The 19,214-nt window shown below is 35.8% G+C and overlaps 1 protein-coding gene across 1 annotated transcript in view; it reads left to right on the top strand.

The window, feature by feature from the left end:
* Positions 1–19,214, top strand: part of PIK3C2G (phosphatidylinositol-4-phosphate 3-kinase catalytic subunit type 2 gamma) — a 408,211-nt gene that overhangs the window by 243,001 nt on the left and 145,996 nt on the right. Inside the window, exons 23-24 of the mRNA XM_033222744.1 lie at positions 3,155–3,291; positions 5,191–5,360. Of these exons, the coding sequence (XP_033078635.1) occupies positions 3,155–3,291; positions 5,191–5,360 (307 nt within the window). The remainder of the gene's footprint in view (positions 1–3,154; positions 3,292–5,190; positions 5,361–19,214) is intronic.

The raw sequence follows: 19,214 nt of genomic DNA, 5'->3' as shown, positions 1-19,214 counted from the left end.
TTTACCCTACTTTTTCTCACATAAGTGACCTAATGCTTTCCTGTCCTAAAATGCTGAAATAGAATAATGCTACATAATCCAAGCTGAGATATTTGATGTTACATGAATCACCTTTTCTCCAGAAATTGAATAGATTACTGATCCCAGTGGAATTTTTAAATTTTATCTCATTTCTATTTATAATTATAGAATGTAACCAAGGCTGAATCTTTTAGTTAATAAAATAATTCAGCAGAAATAACTATAAACTCATCCAAAGTTGCAGGTGTCACAAGACAAAGAAGTTATTTTTCTCCTCTGTCTACCAACAACAACCTCTAATAGCTGTAAGATTTCAGAGGGCACTATAATGACAAAATAATTCTTCAAGAAAAATAGAGATCATTAAAACAAATGTCATTTTTAGAAGATTAGGTTGCATTTTTAATCAGGTTCCAAGGCTTATTGAATACCTACTTTCCTCAAGAAATGTCACAACTTTAGATGGGAAATGCATGCTAAAATGAGCTAAATAGAGTTGTGCCCTTGATGAGAGTAAACTCCAGTTTCCATAACTTTATCAACATTATTGTTGAGTATCATTCTCATGGTCACTTTGTATGTAATGTCCTAGGAGTTCTGGGAGAAATTTTCAGGGCAAATAAAAGTTCTTCAGGATTTATTTTATCATTGGTTCTTCAACTTTGATGAACATAAAAATTACATAGGGGGATGGGAAGAGTAGATGCAACCTACCCCCAACCAAGTGCACTAAATCAGACTTCCCTGGAGGTGGAGGAGGGGCTCAAAGGTTGATTGCAAAAAGATGCTCAGATGTTTCTTATGCACCCTTGTCTGAAAGACACCACCTCGTATAACACCACCTTGAGTAATTTTATCCCTAAGAGCCTTGCTACTTGAAGTGTGAACCACAGACCCACAGCAATGACATCACCTAGGAACTTGGTAGAAATGCAGAATCTCAGGCCGCACCCCTGCCATACTCAATTAGAACATTTTAACAAAATCCCCAAATGTATTTGTCCATTTTCACACTGCTATAAAGAAATACCCGGACTGGATAATTAATAAAGGAAAGAGGTTTAATTGGCTCACAGTTCCACATGGCTGGGAGGCCTCAGGAAACTTACATTCATGGCGGAAGGTGAAGCGGAAGCAAGGGCCTTCTTCACAAGGCAGCAGGAAAAAAAGGGGGAGAAGGGGGGAACTGCTAAACACTAATAAAACCATCAAATCTTGTGAGAACTCACTCACTATCATGAGAACAGCGTGGGGGAAAACTGCCCTCATAATCCGGTCCCCTCCCACCAGGTCCCTCCCTCCACATGTGGGGATTACGGGTATTATAATTTGAGATGAGATTTGACTGGGGACTCAGAGCTAAACCATACCACCAAGTTATCTGTATGTGCATTAAAATTTGAGAAATGCTGCATTAAAGGACTATAAGAATGAAACCACACATATTACTCTATGTGCACAGAATTATGTTTGAAGAATTTAAATAGTGTATGATATACACTAGCTTAAAATGCATAAAATGTAATTTATGATTTCAATTAATGAGCAGAATTTAGCCATCATGATTGCTATAAATTAGGTACAAGGTTTTCTGGATAGTCAGTAATTCAAGGCTTGTGATCAGTGGCTTGGGATTTAGCAAGCATTAACTCCCTAAAGATCAACGTAGTTGGAAAAGTAATTGACATTGCTGCAGCAAAGTATCTAAAAAGGTGCAGTCATCTAAGTCCTAATTTTGGGCATGGTCAAAGGTAAGATGGCATTGAAACACTCAGCAACCACATAGAAAGTGACTTCCTTTAGGAAGTATTAAATAGAGGAACTGGAAAAATGAGGAGGGAAATTTTCAGGATTAAAAAGCATCACCTACTGACATTAAATGTTTTAAACCTACTATCTCCCTTGACACACATGAGAAAACCTGGGCAACAGCTGAATGCTGTTAGGGGAGAAGGGAGAAGTGTCATGATACTATGGATATTCCCAGGACTTGTCTCTGGGATGTGAAGTTTCCTTCTGATCCACAAATGTAGATGGCCAATGATCACAACAGGACTATCAGATGTTAAGAAAAATTAAGGCTGCAAACTAGCTGCAAGTGACCAAATTCAGCACAGATAAGTCTTTTGTTTATCACCACCATAATCTATTTTAATGTTGTTTAATTTAAATGTTTTTAAGGTAGATCGTTAAATGGTCATTTTAAAAAACTCAACCATCTCTCTGTCCTTATAGTTATATTTGTGTCCCTGGTCTTTCTGGGAATTTGAGTTTGCAACTCTTGCAATTGTCGAGACTATGGAAATCAGAAACTCTAGACTTTATTTTAATGACTTGTAATACATTGCACGTTGTTTTGTAGACATTATCCCTGAGAGAGTTTTAAGTACTGGATCTACATTGCTGTTCTGTACAGTATAAAAATCAGAAGGTTTGCAAATATTTACATTCCAATAACCTTAGGGGCACAATGAAAAAAAAAAGCCTTGATGGATACATGGCCAGCAGAGCAAAGTTCCTATTTAAGTTCAATCAATATATGATCCCTTTTAAAAAAATTACTATTGTAGTTTCTCTTTAATATTGACTGAGAAGGAAGGAGCAGGTAGCTCTCTATATGTTCACTGCTGAGTTATTCTGTTCACTCCCGGAAATGTAACATTTAACCGTGAAGCTTTTTTTAACCTGAACATTGATTTTTATAATATATATGCAATGTTTGTTATGGAGAATGTATTTGGCTCCCTTAAGTTGTAAATATGTTTGTTATCCAAGCTTAAATGTCCTCCCTTAAACTGTAAATGAGTGTACCAGCCATGTGATAATTAATTAACTACTCTGTTGACTCAGTGGGGTCTCCATTCATCATCAAGATTGGCTTGCTACCATAGCTCTAGAAAAAATATTAAAGCTGCTTCTGTTAAATCTGATCCAAACACAAGTAGCCTCATTGTTCTCCAGGATTTTAGGAAGAATTAGAAAGAGATGCATCTAGATAAGCCTCCTCCAGAAAAGAAGGTTTGGAAAGGAAAGGGGTAACCCAGTAGTGCTAGAAGCTATTGTTGTATTTCCTAAGGCTCCCTCATCCTGTGATGAAGGAATTGTCTCTGTAACCTTTTTTTCTGTCTACCAGGATTGGTGCAGATGGTACCTGATGCTGTGACCCTAGCAAAGATTCATCGCCATTCTGGGCTGATAGGACCATTGAAAGAAGACACAATTAAAAAGTGGTTCAGTCAGCATAACCACTTAAAGGCAGATTATGAAAAGGTTTGTCCTGCTGCAGATCATTTTAAATAATGTACTTAAATAAGAATATGCTCTGGTTCATTAGATATTCTGATTTGTAGAAAAGTAAATTAAGTGCATTTTGAGTTCTACGTCAATCATTGGCCCAGTAATAATGACCCAGCTTAAATGATGTATTAACTACATAAAAGTTTCTGTATTTTATTTAGTTTCTGGGTGAAAATCCTGGTCATCAATAAAGATTTTTTTTTTTTGCTCAGAGGCCATCCTGACATCAGTCTCACAATAGAAACAATACCCCTTGAAGTTACCTCCTTTAATCTCCAATTTCTATAAATATCCCTTCTTTTCTTTGCAATACATTTCTTCTGCTGTTCTCTACTTTTTCATCTCCCATTTTCTTAATGGTTTGCAAAATGCAAAATAGAGTTTACGTATATCATAATTTTACAAAATGTACCATTTTATTTGACCGCAAACATTTTTTCTCAACGTTTACTTCATTCTGGTATCTGGCTTGCAGTGTACAGTTGTGCAGGTTCTGCCCTATATTAGGGATCTTGGCTAAGGAGATGAGTGTGGCTAGAACCAGGCCTTGTTCCACTTGCCAAGCTATGATCTAGTATAGCTGGGTCCACCCAGAGGCATGAGCACCTAAATGCTAATTCATGCAAAAATGCACCATTAGATTTGGTGGGTGCTATCCTGTGCACTGAAATCCCCTTATTTTGAGAAATTCCTCAGACCTGGGTAAGCTGGGATGTTTGGTCACCCTACCTATGATAAAAAGGCCATGATAAAAAAGACCCCAGAGTTCATCTATTCCACACTTCCATAATATTTCGTTGGAGCAAAATACAAGCTTTACAGACCAAATAATAAATAATTAGATAAAATTACCTTGAAATCTATGTTTTAGCTGTTCCCAAAATTATAACTTCAGTTTTGCATTAATCCTTGTGGTTATGTTGTTTGAGATGTTTCCAAATACATCGCTCTTCACAACCACCATATGAAGGACATATTTTATTATTTTCACTTTCTAAGTGAAGAACATTTGGATTGACAAATTAAGGGACTTGCTTAGGCATGTGGAAGACCTGGAACTGAGGCACCCTAGCATGCAGCCTGGTGACCTAGCCTTCACTGCATCAAGACAGCCCCTCCATGCTAGGAGACCATAACCTTGTCCCAACCAGTCATTCATGGTTACACCACCAAGTTGATGAAATGATGTATACCCAGGAGACCATTTTGGAAACAAAGTGTATTTTTGGAAAGAAACCTCTGTTCATTAGAGAAACATAAGCACAGATTGACTTAATGATAATCTGCTTCCATTCACACAGGCATTCACACATTCATATATGTACTATACCAAACAGCTTTGGACATCAACTACGTTGATGACCTATTTGTAAAAATATACATGAAATGTTACACATTTCTCAGTATAGCTTTCTCTGTATGCCAAAATTTCAAATATTCAACAACTGATATCTTAAAAGTCCTCTGGGAATAGGCAATATTGGGCCGTATTGTTCCTCCTTCTTTTACTTTGAAAAAAAATCACTCAATATTGTATATTTGAGGTATCAAAAGATCACACTAGGAAACCTCTCTAGTGAACCATGAAAATAAACTGCATCTGAATGAAGGTGATATTTTCCCCATTTCAATGCAAACATTTATCTATTAGACTAAAGAACATATTATTCATATTATATTCATATTCATATTATTCTGTAGCAGATCAAGAGTCAGCTGCTTAACTGTACCCTTCTGTCCACTGAGACGTAGAAATTTGTCCTGATTATGTAATTTTGCTTTTTATCATTTACTTTTTATGATTACCTCTGATGCTAATGCATTTGCTCATTTTTGTTGTTATTTTTGTATGATTGTTTTTCAATGGATTAGGCCTTAAGGAACTTTTTCTACTCCTGTGCTGGCTGGTGTGTGGTAACATTCATCCTGGGAGTATGTGACCGGCACAATGATAATATCATGCTGACAAAGTCGGGCCACATGTTTCATATAGACTTTGGAAAATTCCTAGGTCATGCACAAACATTTGGAAGGATAAAAAGGTCAGTGCACAAATGTTTATTACAGTAATTAAGCAATGTCCTAAGCAATATGTATAACATGTAATTGCATAGAAGCCCTGCTGATGACTTGCTCCCATCTCTCAAATCCCCCAAGGTAATATAAACATGATAATATATCTAATAAGATTGAAGAAAAGCTTTAAAGTAGATTTTTAATGCAACAAATTTGATTTCCTCAAATTGGTAGTAGACTAAACTGGTCTTTCCCCATGAGAAGCAACTAATCCTGTTTTAGTCTGAGTCGTCTGAAATAATATTTTTTGTTTCCTTATGAACCTTGAATGGACAATGAAGTATGAATTGATGATCTCAAAGCATCCGATATATTGCTCATAGCAAATCACCACTGGTCTATACATATTAATACTAGCTTACTTCCCACACTGAACTAACTAGCCTTCCATCATTCCACAGATATTTAGGGAATACCTACTATTCAAGGATACAACAGTAAACAAGACAGATACAAACCCTTTCCAGTAGGGGTGACAGACATTAAACAAGTTTACAAGCAAAGAAATGACACAAGAAAATGGGAAGTTATTTTAGAAAAGTAAAGCAGAGAAATGGAATAGAAAGTAACTGGAGTAGGGATACTATTTTAAAGAGGCATCTCAGAAGACATGACAGAGAGCTGTGTCCCTATGACCACCTCATGGAGATCCATGAGAAGTGTATTCCAGGAAGAAAGGATAGCACATATAATAGCAGTGAGAACAGAAATAAGCATGGCATGTTCCAGCGACAAGAAGACCTGCAGTCTGGAGATGGGGTGGAGGGGGCAGGCAGTAGGAGGTAAGGGTGAAGAGTTTGGTGGAGGCCCAATCAGGTAGGGCACAGAGGGCATATAGAGTGTGGCTTTTATATTTAAGCTCAGGAGAAACTTTTCGATTTCAGTGGTTTTCGAAAGCTTTCTTTTAACACCTTGTGTAATGGAGACCAGTGAAGAGACTACTGCAATAAAGTGAGACCAGTAAAGGCAGAATTAGTAAAAACGGACAGATTCAGAATATATTTTGAAGACAGAGTCACAGGATCTGCTAACTGATTGGACGTTGGCTGTGATTAATGAACTGGGGGAGAGGCGCAGAAGGTCAGAGAAGAAAAGAAAACATTCAAGGATGATGCCTAGATTGTTTTATCTTAGCAAATGACTAAATAATTATATTATTTACTGAAATAAGGAATACTGATAGATGAATAGGTTTTGTTTCATTTTATTTGAGCTGAAAGTAAAGAAATCAGAGATTGAACACTAAAAGTCTTTAAAACCATATTTCATATTAAGGTAGAAATAGGATCAAACCATTCCAAAGATTCATTAGTCGCTTTTGCCTGAGAACAGCCCCTCAATATAAGAAATAATATTTCTTACAAGATAATGTGTTTGAATTTATACCAGATGGCCATAACCTGGCATTAAAAAGGCATCATAAACTACATGATATATACAAATGGATTATTTTACTTTTTGTTACTTTCAATACATTGCTTTCTTTAATAAATAGCCTCAAAAAATTCACCACATACTCATTCACTTCTTTTTCTTTTTTTCTTTTTCTTTCTTTCTTTCTTTTTTTTTTTTTTTTTTTTTGAGATGGAGTCTTACTCTGTCACCCAAGCTACAGTGCAGTGGCACGATCTTGGCTCATTGCAACCTCCACCTCCTGGGTTGAAGCGATTCTCCTGACTCAGTCTCCCAAATAGCTGGGACTACAGGAGTGAGCCACCATGCCTGGCTAATTTTTGTATTTTTAGTAGAGACGGGGTTTCACCATGTTGGCCAGGCTGGTCTCGAACTCCTGGCCTCAAGTGATCCTCCTGCCTCGGCCTCCCAAACTGCAGAGATTAGAGGCATGAGCCACTGTGCCCAGCCTTCATTCACTTCTTAAATGTCCACTGGGAATGGTCTGTGTGCCAAGGACTGTGATAAACATTGGAGATACAAAGACAATTAATATGCATTTACCATGTCAGTTAGGGATACTCTTTCAAGTACTGCAAATACACATAAATGATTATTATAAAATGTTATAAGGGCAGAGATAGAGAAATGTACAGACCATGAGAGCGTCATAGAGGAGAGATACCTAGCTTATGAGGGACAAATGTCAATTAATATACATGAGTGTCTATAAAATTTATTCATGTAACACTTTTTTCCTGAACTCCACCTTTTTCTTAAAAAATTCAAAGATTCAGTTCGGACTTTTAACTTTTGATGTATTGTACACTGGCAATTTGGGGTACCCTTATTCATTTATTCCTCTGGCTTCTGTATTGTTCATGTGAGTGGTTTAAAATGAAAAAAAGGTATTTCAGCTCTACAGAAAAAGTTCCAGTTGGGAGACATAAAAAAGTAAAGAAAAGATTATTAAAACAGTGTGGTAAGTTCACATACCAGACTCTGTAGAGAAGATCAAGTTCCGGCCGGGCGCGGTGGCTCAAGCCTGTAATCCCAGCACTTTGGGAGGCCGAGACGGGCGGATCACGAGGTCAGGAGATCGAGACCATCCTGGCTAACACGGTGAAACCCCGTCTCTACTAAAAAATACAAAAAAACTAGCCGGGCGAGGTGGCGGGCGCCTGTAGTCCCAGCTACTCCGGAGGCTGAGGCAGGAGAATAGCGTGAACCCGGGAGACGGAGCTTGCAGTGAGCTGAGATCCGGCCACTGCACTCCAGCCTGGGCGACAGAGCAAGACTCCGTCTCAAAAAAAAAAAAAAAAAAAAAAAAAAAGATCAAGTTCCAGTTTGGTTGCTTGTTGACGCTAGAGCAGCTACTGCCACTTCTAGAGTGTGGCAATTTTAAACCTTTCTTAGGCAGCATCATAGGTAAATTTAAAATGTGCCCAGCATACAGCCACAGTCATAATTGGTTCTTAATATTTTCTGCTGAATTAAGCAGCCAATAAAACAGTCATCAGCCGTTCAATAACTACTGATTGGATGAATGAAAATGAATTTGCCACTGTCTTCCTTTGAGAATATTAGTTATTAACCACCAGCTGAGGAGGCCAACTGCAGCTCCATGATCCATATGGATTATTATTTCCAAGATTTTATATCCATTGGTGGCTCCCATAAGGCTCATCAGCAGTATCTCCTTGGATTACTTTCTCAATGCTGATACTTTTTCCCTGAGTTTGTTTAATGTTAAAACTGAACTGTACCTATTACACTATCTTTTGAATTGTAGGAAGCACCTAACATTTCTCTTCCTAAGCTCTTTCAGTTGTTTCTGGAATTCACTGAATGTTGTTTTGTAGGACAGTTAACTTCTTCCATCCTAAGTTCATTGATTATTCTTATTGATTTTTAGGTACACAAAAGTCCTTTTACAAGTCTTATAGGTCCTATAAGTAGGACCTTTGTATTCCCCTAGGATAAATGAACATTCTTATTTGTCCCACATTTATTACATTATGGACCCTGTTTTTAGAGAGAAACCTAGCCCATGCCTAGTTTCTGTACATATACTCAGATGTATTAACCCACTTATGCCAGAGGTTGCAAAATTTTTTTGTGAAAAATCAGACCTTGGCAATGACCTTGAGCAGTAGGATATAAATAACTCCCACAAGCTTAGCGTTCCAGGAATGGAACACTAGGCATAAATGGGTTTAATAACAGCACCCCCCCATAATATACAAAACCAGATTTATAAATCATTACCTAGGACTGTCATAGCATCCCATACTCTGACAAGATCATATAATGCTCCAATACCAACCAACAGTAACCCTAGGTCATAGTCTTTAATGTAAAATGCTGCACCCACTGGAAGCATAGAGTTTATATGTACAGATACATGTGTTTCTCCTTTTGTCTATTTCTTAAAAACATGGAAGGGAAAAGCATTTGTATAACTTTTTATGGTTTACACAATATTATTATTATTGCTTTTTTATTTATTTTTATTTATTTGTTTATTTATTTATCTATTTGTTTGTTTTGAGATAGTGTCTCTCTCTGTCACCTAGGCTGGAGTACAATGGCACAATCTCGGCTCACTGCAATCTCCACCTCCCTGGTTCAAGCAATTCCCCTGCCTCAGCCTCCCGAGTAGCTGTAATTACATGCCACCATACCCAGCTGATTTTTTTGTAATTTTAGTAAAGACAGGGTTTCACCATGTTGGTCAGACTGTTCTCAAACTCCTGACCTCAGGCAATTCACCTGCCTTGGCCTCTCAAAGTGCTGGGATTACAGGTGTGAGCCACCGCGCCTGGCTACAAAATATTATTAACATATATTAACTAATTCATTGTGTATGAACTAACACAGCAAAGAGGTGATATTCTTATAAGAAGGATTTTGAGGAAAAAAACTGATTTCTCACTGGGCTGCTATCCTTTTATACTCATGCTTATATCACCATTCCAGAACATCTCACACTAAGCATCTGTGTTACTCTGTTTAGAGTATGTTACAGACATTGAGCTTTCCTGGTTCTTGAGTTAAATTGAGTCAGCCAAGCCACTCTGTCATTTGGAATCTATGCCCAGGTGTCCCTGAACTATTCCTCTGAATTCAGTTTTCCAGGAATCTGGAATTTCTGTTTCAATGCTCAGACCAACTCTGAAGCTCCCCAAAATTTTCAAACTTCTAAGAGAGAAAAAAAAAATCTTAGTTATGATTATGAAGGATTTCACATCCTGCATATAAACAAACAATCCCTTGTTATTGACTTTAGTTGTGAGACTAGACAAAGAGATTTTATACTATCAGATTAAATCAAAGAACAACTGAGGTGTTACTTAATGATTCTGGGGAAAATTTGACTAACATTTATAGTGGAAGCAATGAGGAATTTTTCCAGTTCTCTGAAACTAATTGGTTTTTCTTTTCAACTATTGCCTAATTATTATCTTCTTTTTGGAGGGATAGGGTCTCACTCTGTCGCTAAGGCTGGAGTGCAGTGGCACAATCATGGCTCACTGCAACCTTTACCTCCCTGGACTCAGGCGATCCTCCCACCTCAACTTCCCAAGTAGCTGGGACCAGAGGCATGCACCACCATACCTGGCTAACTTTTTTATTGTTTTGTAGAGATAGGGTCTCATCATGTTGCCCAGGCTGGTCTTCAACTCCTAGGCTCAAGCAATTTGGACCTCAGCCCAAAATGCTGGAATTGTAGGCATGTGCCACAGTGCATGACCTATCTTCATTTTTAAATTTTCTTTCACCAAGATACAAATTAAAGTGATTAACAAATTATGCATGCACAATTTTGCACTCAATTCCACTATAACAATGATTTCTACAGAGTAATTTTTCATTACATAAAAGATTTCACTGTAGCAATAAATTCAAAATTTCAACTCAATAATTTCTTGATAATTACATGCTCTTATAAAGCAGGATAAATTGAGAAAAGCATTTATTGCTGATGTTTGTTGCTCTCCTAACTCTGTATTTCATACTTTTATTTTTTAGACTAGACTGTGTTTTCATATTCTATAAGGCCTTTTGCTTTGCTAATGCTAGCCTTGCATTAAGTGTTTTTTGTAGCTTTCTTTCTAGATAATTTTAAAGGGTAATATGACCAGTGCTTAAGGTCAGGTACGCTAGAGACAGACTATGTGTTTTTGTTTTGTTTTTATTTATTTTTATTTTTGAAAAATATTATTTATGTTATTTATGATTGATCATAATTGTATGTGTTTATGGGATGCCATGTGATGAAATCAGACTAGTTAACATATCCACCACCTTGCTTACCTATCACTTTTTTATGGTGAGACATTTGAAATTTACTCTGTTATTTTTAAATTTATAATAAATTACTATTGACTATAGTCAGCTGATGGACAATAGATCTAAAAGTCTATTCCTACTGTCTATCTGAAACTTTATACCCTTTGATCAACAGCTCCTCATTCCCCCCAACTCCTCGCTCCCTAAGACTCTGATAATCACCATTCTACTCTTACGAATCAAACTTTGTTAGATTTTGCATGTATGTGAGATCATGTGATTTTTTTGTGATTGGCTTATTTCACTTAGCATTATGCTCTCTGGATTCATTCATGTTGTCATAAATGACAGAATTTCCCCCCATTAAAACTACGTAGTATTTCATTGTGTGTACGTACTACATTTTCTTTATCTCTTCATCCATTGATGGACATTTATTTGTTCCCATATCTTGGCTATTGTGAACAATACTGCAAAGAATATGAGAGCGAAGACATTCTTGCAACATATTGATTTCCATTCTTTTGAATACATACCCAGAAGCAAGCTTACTCGCTCATACAGTAGTTCTATTTTTAGTTTCTAGAGGAAACTGCATACTGTCTTCCATAATTGCTGTACTAATTTATATTCCACAAACATTGCATAATTTCCCTTTTCTCCAAATCACTCCAATACTTAATCTTTCATGTTTTTGATAAACCCATTCTAACACATGTGAGGTGGTTTTTCAGTGTGGCTTTAATCGCATTTCCTTGATAATTAGTGATGCTTAGCGGTTTATGTACTTATTGGCCATTTATATGTCTTCTTTTGAGAAATGTCTGTTTAGGTTCTTTGCTTATTTTTTATTTTTATTTTTATTTTTTTTTTTTTGAGATGGAGTCTCACTCTGTCGCCCAGGCTGGAGTGCAGTGGCTTGATCTCGGCTCACTGCAAGCTCCACCTCCCGCGTTCATGCCATGCTCCTGCCTCAGCCTCCCGAGTAGCTGGGACTACAGGCGCCCGCCACCACGCCCGGCCAGTTTTTTTTTTTTGTATTTTTTAGTAGAGACGGAGTTTCACCATGTTAGCCAGGATGGTCTCGATCTCCTGACCTTGTGATCCGCCCGTCTCGGCCTCCCTAAGTGCTGGGATTACAGGCTTGAGCCACCGCGCCCGGCCTCTTTGCTTATTTTTTAAACAGTTTATTTGTTTTCTTGTTATTAAGTTACTTGAGTATTTCTTAAATATTTTTGATATCAACCCATTATCAGACAAATGGTTTGCAAACATTTTCTCCCATTCTATGGGCCATCTCTTCAGTTTGCTAATTGTTTCATTTACTGAGTGGAAGTGTTTTAGTTTGATGCCTTCCATTTGTCTACTTTTGCTTTTGTTGCATTTGCTTTTGGGGTCTTATCAAAAAAAAAATTTCTAAGACCAATGTCATGGAGATTTCCCCTTATGTTTTCTTCTAGCAGTTTTATAGTTTCAAGTCTTATATTTAAGTATTTTCTCCATTTTGAGCTATTTTTTTGTGGGTGATGTAAGCTAAGGTCCTAATTTTATTCTTCATGTGAATATCCAGTTTATCAAACACAATTTATTGAAAGACTGTCTTCTTCCCATCATGTGTTCTTGGCACCTTTGTCAAAAACAAGTTGACCATAAATGCATGGGTTTATTTCTCGGTTTTCTATCTTGTTCCCCTGTTCAATGTGTCTATTTTTATGCCAGGACCATGCTGTTTTGATTACAATCACTTTATAATATGTCTTGAAGTTGGGTAGTATGATTTCTCTAGCTTTGTTCTTTTTGCTCAAGATTATTTTGGCTGCTTGGGATCTTTTGTGGTTACATAATAAGGATTGTTTGTCCATTTGTGTGAAAAAAAATGACATCAGAGTTTTATAGGAATTGCACTGAATCTGTAGATTGCTTTGGGTAATATGGAAATTTAAAAAATATTAATTCTTCCAATCCATGAACACAGAAAATCTTTTCATTTAAGTTTTTTCAATTGCTTTCATCCGTGTTTTACAGTATTCACTATACACGTCCTTTACCTCCTTGGTTAAATTTTCACCTAAGTATTTGATTTTTTGTTGCCACTGGAAACGGGATTTTCTTATTTTTTTTCCAGATAATTCATTATTAATATATAGAAATGCTACTGATTTTTGTATGTTTGTTTTGTGTCTTAAAACTTTACTGAATTCCTTTATCAGTTCTAACAGTTCTTTAGTGGAGTCTTTAGGATTTTCTACATATATATCATGTCATCAGCAAATAGAAACAATTTCACTTTTTCCTTTTCTATTAGGATGCCTTTGATTTTCTTTTTGTCTTACCTAACTGCTCTGGTGAGGACTTCCAGTACTATGCTGAAACGAAGTGGTAAGAATGGACATCCTTGTTCTGTCTCTTATCTTAGAGGAAAAGCTTTCAACTTTTCACCATTGAGAATAAAGTTAGCTATGGGTTTGTCATATATGGCCTTTATTGTCCTGAGGTACATATCCTTTATACCTAAACTGTTGAGAGTTTTATCATGAAGGTATGTTACATTTTGTCACATGATTTTTCTGCATCCAGTGAGATGATGACGTTATTTTTATCCTTCATTTTGTAAATTTAGTGTATCACATTTATTAATTTAGGTATGTTGAACCATCCTGGAATCCCAGGGTAAATCCCTCTTGACCGTGGTGAATGATTCTTTTAATTTGTTCTGGAATTCAGCATTCTAATAATATTTTCTTGAGTATTTTTGCATCTATGTTAATTAGAAATATTGGCCTATAATTTTCTTTTCTTGTAGTATGCTTTTCTGGGTTTGATATCAAGATAAAGCTAGTCTCATAAAATGAGTTTGAAAGAATTTCTTCTATTTCAATTTTGTAGAAGAGTTTGAAAAGAATTAGTATTAGTTTTGGGGTTTTTTTGTTTGTTCAATGTTTGATAGAATTCTGGAGTAAAGCTGTCCAGTTGTGGGCTTTTCTTTGATGAGAGACTTTTTATTACTGATCCAATCTCCTTACTCCTTATTGAGCTATTCAGATTTTCTCTTTCTTTCTGATTCAGTCTTGGTAGGTTATATGTGTTTGGGAATTTATCTAATTCTTTGAGGTTATCCGATTTTTTGGCATGTAATTGCTCATCCCATTTTTTAATGATCCTTTCTATTTCGGTGGTATCACTTATAATGTCTCCTCTTTCACTTTTGATTCATTTCTTTGAATAGTCTTTTTTTCCTAGTCTAGTAAACAGTTTCTATTACCGTCTTGTAAACAGTTTGTATTACAAAATACAAACTGTCTAGTAAATGGTTTGTATTTTGTATTTTGTCTATCTTTTCAAAAAAATGACTGTGATTTTTTTCTATTGTTTTTTAGTACTTATTTCATTAATTTCTGCTCTGGTCTTTGTTACCTCCTTTCATTTGCCAGCTTTGAACTCTTAAAGTAGTTCTTCTGTCTTTAGATTTTTGAGGTGTTTTATTACATTGTTTATTTGTGATTTTTCTTCTGTTTTGACATAGACATTTATTGCTATGAATTTCCCACTTGGAATTGCTTTTGCTGCATGCAATACGCTTTAGTCTGTTTTGCTTTTATTTTTGTCTCCAGGTATTTTTTATATTTTCTGTGACCCATTGGTTGTTTATGAGCATGTTGTTTGATTTCCACATATTTGAGTATTTTTCGAATTTCTCCAGTAGTTGATTTCTAGTTTTACAGCATTGTGATCCAAAAACATACTTAATATAATTTCAATCACCTTGAATTTGTTACGTTTTCTTTTGTGACCTTACACGATCTATCCTGGAGAATGTTTCATATGCACCTGAGAAGAATGGGTATCCTGCTGCTATTGGATGGAATGTTTTGTATATGTTGTTAGGTCTAGTTGGTCTAAAGTATAATCTACGTCCAATATTTCCTTTTTTTTTTTTTTTTTTTTTTGAGACGGAGTCTCGCTCTGTCGCCCAGGCTGGAGTGCAGTGGCCGGATCTCAGCTCACTGCAAGCTCCGCCTCCCGGGTTCACGCCATTCTCCTGCCTCAGCCTCAATATTTCTTTATTGATTTTATTTCAATCCCTGAACATACGATCCTTATACTGTTTTGTTTTCTTTGAATTCTTTCTTTAATGCTTAATAGTTTTTATTGCAGAGATCTTTCACCTCCTTGGTTAAATTTATATCTATTTTACTTTTTTGTAGCCATTGTAAAAGAGATTGCCTTTTTGATGTCTTTTTCAGGTAGTTCTCTACTGATGTATAGAATTGCTACTAATCTCGTGTGTTGATAGTGTGTCCTGCAACTTCATTGAATTCGTTTATTTGTTCTGGCAAATTCTTTGCGAGATCTTTGGTATTTCTATATACATGATCATGTCATCTGCAAACACGGACAATTTGACTTCCTGCTTTCCTATTTGAATATTCTTTATTTCGTTCTCTTGCCAAATTGCTATGAGTAGGACTTCCAATACTATGTTGAATAAAAGTGGTTACAGCGGGCATCCTTGTCTTCTTGTTCCAGATCTTAGAGGAATAATTTTAACTTTTCCTCATTTCTTATGATGTTAGCTGTGGGTTTGTCACATACTGACTTTATAATGTTGACGTATTTTCCTTTTATGCCTAATTTGTTGAGAGTTGTTATCGTGAAAGATGTTAAATTTTATCAAATACTTTTTCTATAACTCTTGAAGCAATTATATGATTTGTGTCCTTGATTCTGTTAATGTGATGCATCACACCTATTTATTTGCAGTTGAATCATCCTTGCATCCTGGTATAAATCCCACTTGATCATGGTGACTGATCTTTTTAACGTGTTGTTGAATTGGTTTGCTAGTAATTTGTTGGGGATTTTTGCTTCTATTCTCATCAGACCTGTGGTTTTCTTTTTTGTTGTGTGCTTCTCTGATATTGGTGCTAGTGTAATGCTGGCCTCATAAAATAAGTTTGGAATGATTCTTAGTTTTTTCTTTTTTTTTTTCTTTTTGGAAGCGTTTGGTAAGAATTTGTATTAGTTTTTTTTTTTCAAATACCAGAATTCAGCAGTAAAACCATCAGGCTCTGGGCTTTTCTTTGATGGGAGAGTCTTTATTACTACTTCAGTCTTGTTACTCATGATTAGTTTGTTCAGGTTTTCTATTTCTTCATGATTTAATCTTGGCATGTTGTGTGTATCCAGTAATTTACCTATTTCTGCTGGATTTTCCAGTTTGTTGGCATATAATTGCCCATAATAGTCTCTTCTGAGCCTTTGTATTTCTATTAGTTGTAATGGCCCTTTTTAAAATCTTTGATTTTATTTGTCTTTTCTCTTTTTTCTTAGTCTCGCTAAATGTTCATTAATTTTATTTATTTTTTTAAAGAACCAACTATATTTGTCATTGAACTTGTGGATTTGTTTTAATTTCTCATTTATTTCTGTTCCGATCTTTGTTGTTTTTTTCCTTCCACTAATTTGAGGTTTCATTTGTTCCTGTTTTTCTAGTTCCATGAGGTATAACATTAGGTTTTTTAAAAATATATTTCTATTTTGTTGATGTATGCATTTATTGATATCAATTTCCCTCATAGAACTGCTTTTGCTATATCCCACAGATTCTAGTATGTTGTGTTTCCATTTCCACTTGCCTCAAGGATTTTTTAAATTTTCTATTTAATTATTTACTCAAAAAATGTTTAGTCTTTATACTAAATACATATATGGCTTGCCCACCATAATTATAGTATTACATTATTCTGACTTTGTCTGTCTACTTACTTTTATCAGTGATTTTAATACATTCAGGTGTTTTCTTGTTACAGGTTAGCATTCTTTTCATTCAGAATGAACAACTCCCTTTAGCATTTCATGTAAGACCTGGTGTTAATGAATTCCCTCAGTTTTCATTTTTCTAGAAAAGTCTTTTATCTCTTCATGATGTTTTAAGAATAGCTTTGCTACAGAATGGGAGAAAATTTTTGCAACCTACTCATCTGACAAAGGGCTAATATCCAGAATCTACAAAGAACTCAAACAAATATACAAGAAAAAAAACAAACAACCCCATCAAAAAGTGGGGAAAGGATATGAACAGACATTTCTCAAAAGAAGACATCCATACAGCCAACAGACACATGAAAAAATGCTCGTCATCACTCGCCATCAGAGAAATGCAAATCAAAACTACAATGAGATACCATCTCACACCAGTTAGAATGGCAATCATTAAGAAGTCAGGAAACAACAGGTGTTGGAGAGGATGTGGAGAAATAGGAACACTTTTACACTGTTGGTGGGATTGTAAACTAGTTCAACCATTATGGAAAACAGTATGGCGTTTCCTCAAGGATCTAGAACTAGATGTACCATATGACCCAGCCATCCCACTACTGGGTATATACCCAAAGAATTATAAATTACTCTACTACAAAGACACATGCACACGTATGTTTATTGCGGCACTATTCACAATAGCAAAGACTTGGAATCAACCCAAATGTCCATCTGTGACAGACTGGATTAAGAAAATGTGGCACATATACACCATGGAATATTATGCAGCCATAAAAAAGGATGAGTTTGCATCCTTTGTAGGGACATGGATGCAGCTGGAAACCATCATTCTTAGCAAACTATCACAAGAAGAGAAAACCAAACACCACATGTTCTCACTCATAGGTGGGAACTGAACAATGAGATCACTTGGACTCGGGAAGGGGAACATCACACACTGGGGCCTATCATGGGGAGGGGGGAGGAGGGAGGGATTGCATGGGGGAGTTATACATGATATAAACGTCATGCACATGTACCCTAGAACTTAAAGTATAATAAAAAAAAAAAAAAAAAAAAAAAAAAAAAAAAGAATAGCTTTGCTGAATACTGTATTATTGACTGACTTTTTTTTTTTTTCATCAGCATTTTGAATATGTTATCCTGCTTTCCCTGCCCTGCAGGGTTTCTGCCATGAAACCCACTGAAAGTTGGATTGAGGCTCGCTAAAAATGTGTTCCTTTTCTCTTGCTGCTTTCAGCATTCTTTCTTTGTCTTTAAATTTTGATAATTTGATTATAATGTGTCTTGGGGAATTTCTCCCTATATTTAAACTATACCTAGTTTAAATTTGATTGGTGACCTCTGGGTTTCCTCTACCTGAACAATGCCATAGATTTGGAAAATTTTCAGACATTATATCCGTAAATATGATTCCTAGGCCTTTTTCTCTCTCCTCCTTTTTGGGAATTATTATTATGTGGAGGTTAGTTTGCTTGATGGTGTCCCATAATTCCCACGGGCCCTTTTCACTCTTTTTTTCTTTTTGCTTCTCTGATTGGGTAATTTCATGTATTTGGTCTTGAAGCTCACTGACTTTTGTGTGATCAAGTCTGTTTTTTATATTTTCTGATGAGTTTTTCAGTGCAGTTATTATGCTTTTTTCTTTCCTATTTGGTTTTTTATTAATTGTTCCTCTGTCTTTGTCAAATTTTTAAATTTTATTTCTGGATGGTTTTCCAAATTTTATATGTATATTTTAAACATTTTCCTTGTTTTTTGCTGAATTCCTTTAAGAAGATTATTCTGAATTCTTTATCAAACATTTTATAGAACTTCAATTTTTCTGTGTCCCTTACTGGAACTTTGTTGATGTTGTTTTTCTATTTTTTTTTGCTTTTCCTTTCTTTTTTTTTTTTTTGACACTGTCAACTATCCGTAAGTTTTCATAATCCTTGCATATTTTCATTGATGCTCACACATTTGAGGAGTTGGCCATGTCTTCTAGCTTTTGCAGGTGATCTTTGGTGGTTTGGTATTTAACATTAGAACATAATCATTTGTCTGCCATTGCTTTCCATTCTGGGGAAGACTTATCATGAGTACCAGAAATAAAATACTGCGCAAGACCTAACTTGCTGCCTCGCCATTGTTTCTCAGTCTGGGGAACACTTACAATGAGCACCAAAATACTTAAGCCACAGCAGAAATTAAATATGATATTGATTCTTCCTATCCATGAGGATGGGATGTTTTTCCATTTGTTTGTGTCTTCTTTTATTTCCTTGAGCAATAGTTTGTAGTTTTCCTTGAAAAGGTCCTTCACATCCCTTGTTAACTGTATTCCTAGGTATTTCATTCTCTTTGTAGTAATT

Source organism: Trachypithecus francoisi, unplaced genomic scaffold (assembly GCF_009764315.1).
Source record: "Trachypithecus francoisi isolate TF-2019V2 unplaced genomic scaffold, Tfra_2.0 Lachesis_group11, whole genome shotgun sequence".
NCBI lineage: Eukaryota > Metazoa > Chordata > Mammalia > Primates > Cercopithecidae > Trachypithecus > Trachypithecus francoisi.
Note: the sequence above shows the minus strand (reverse complement) of the source record. Positions and strands in the feature narration are given on the sequence as shown.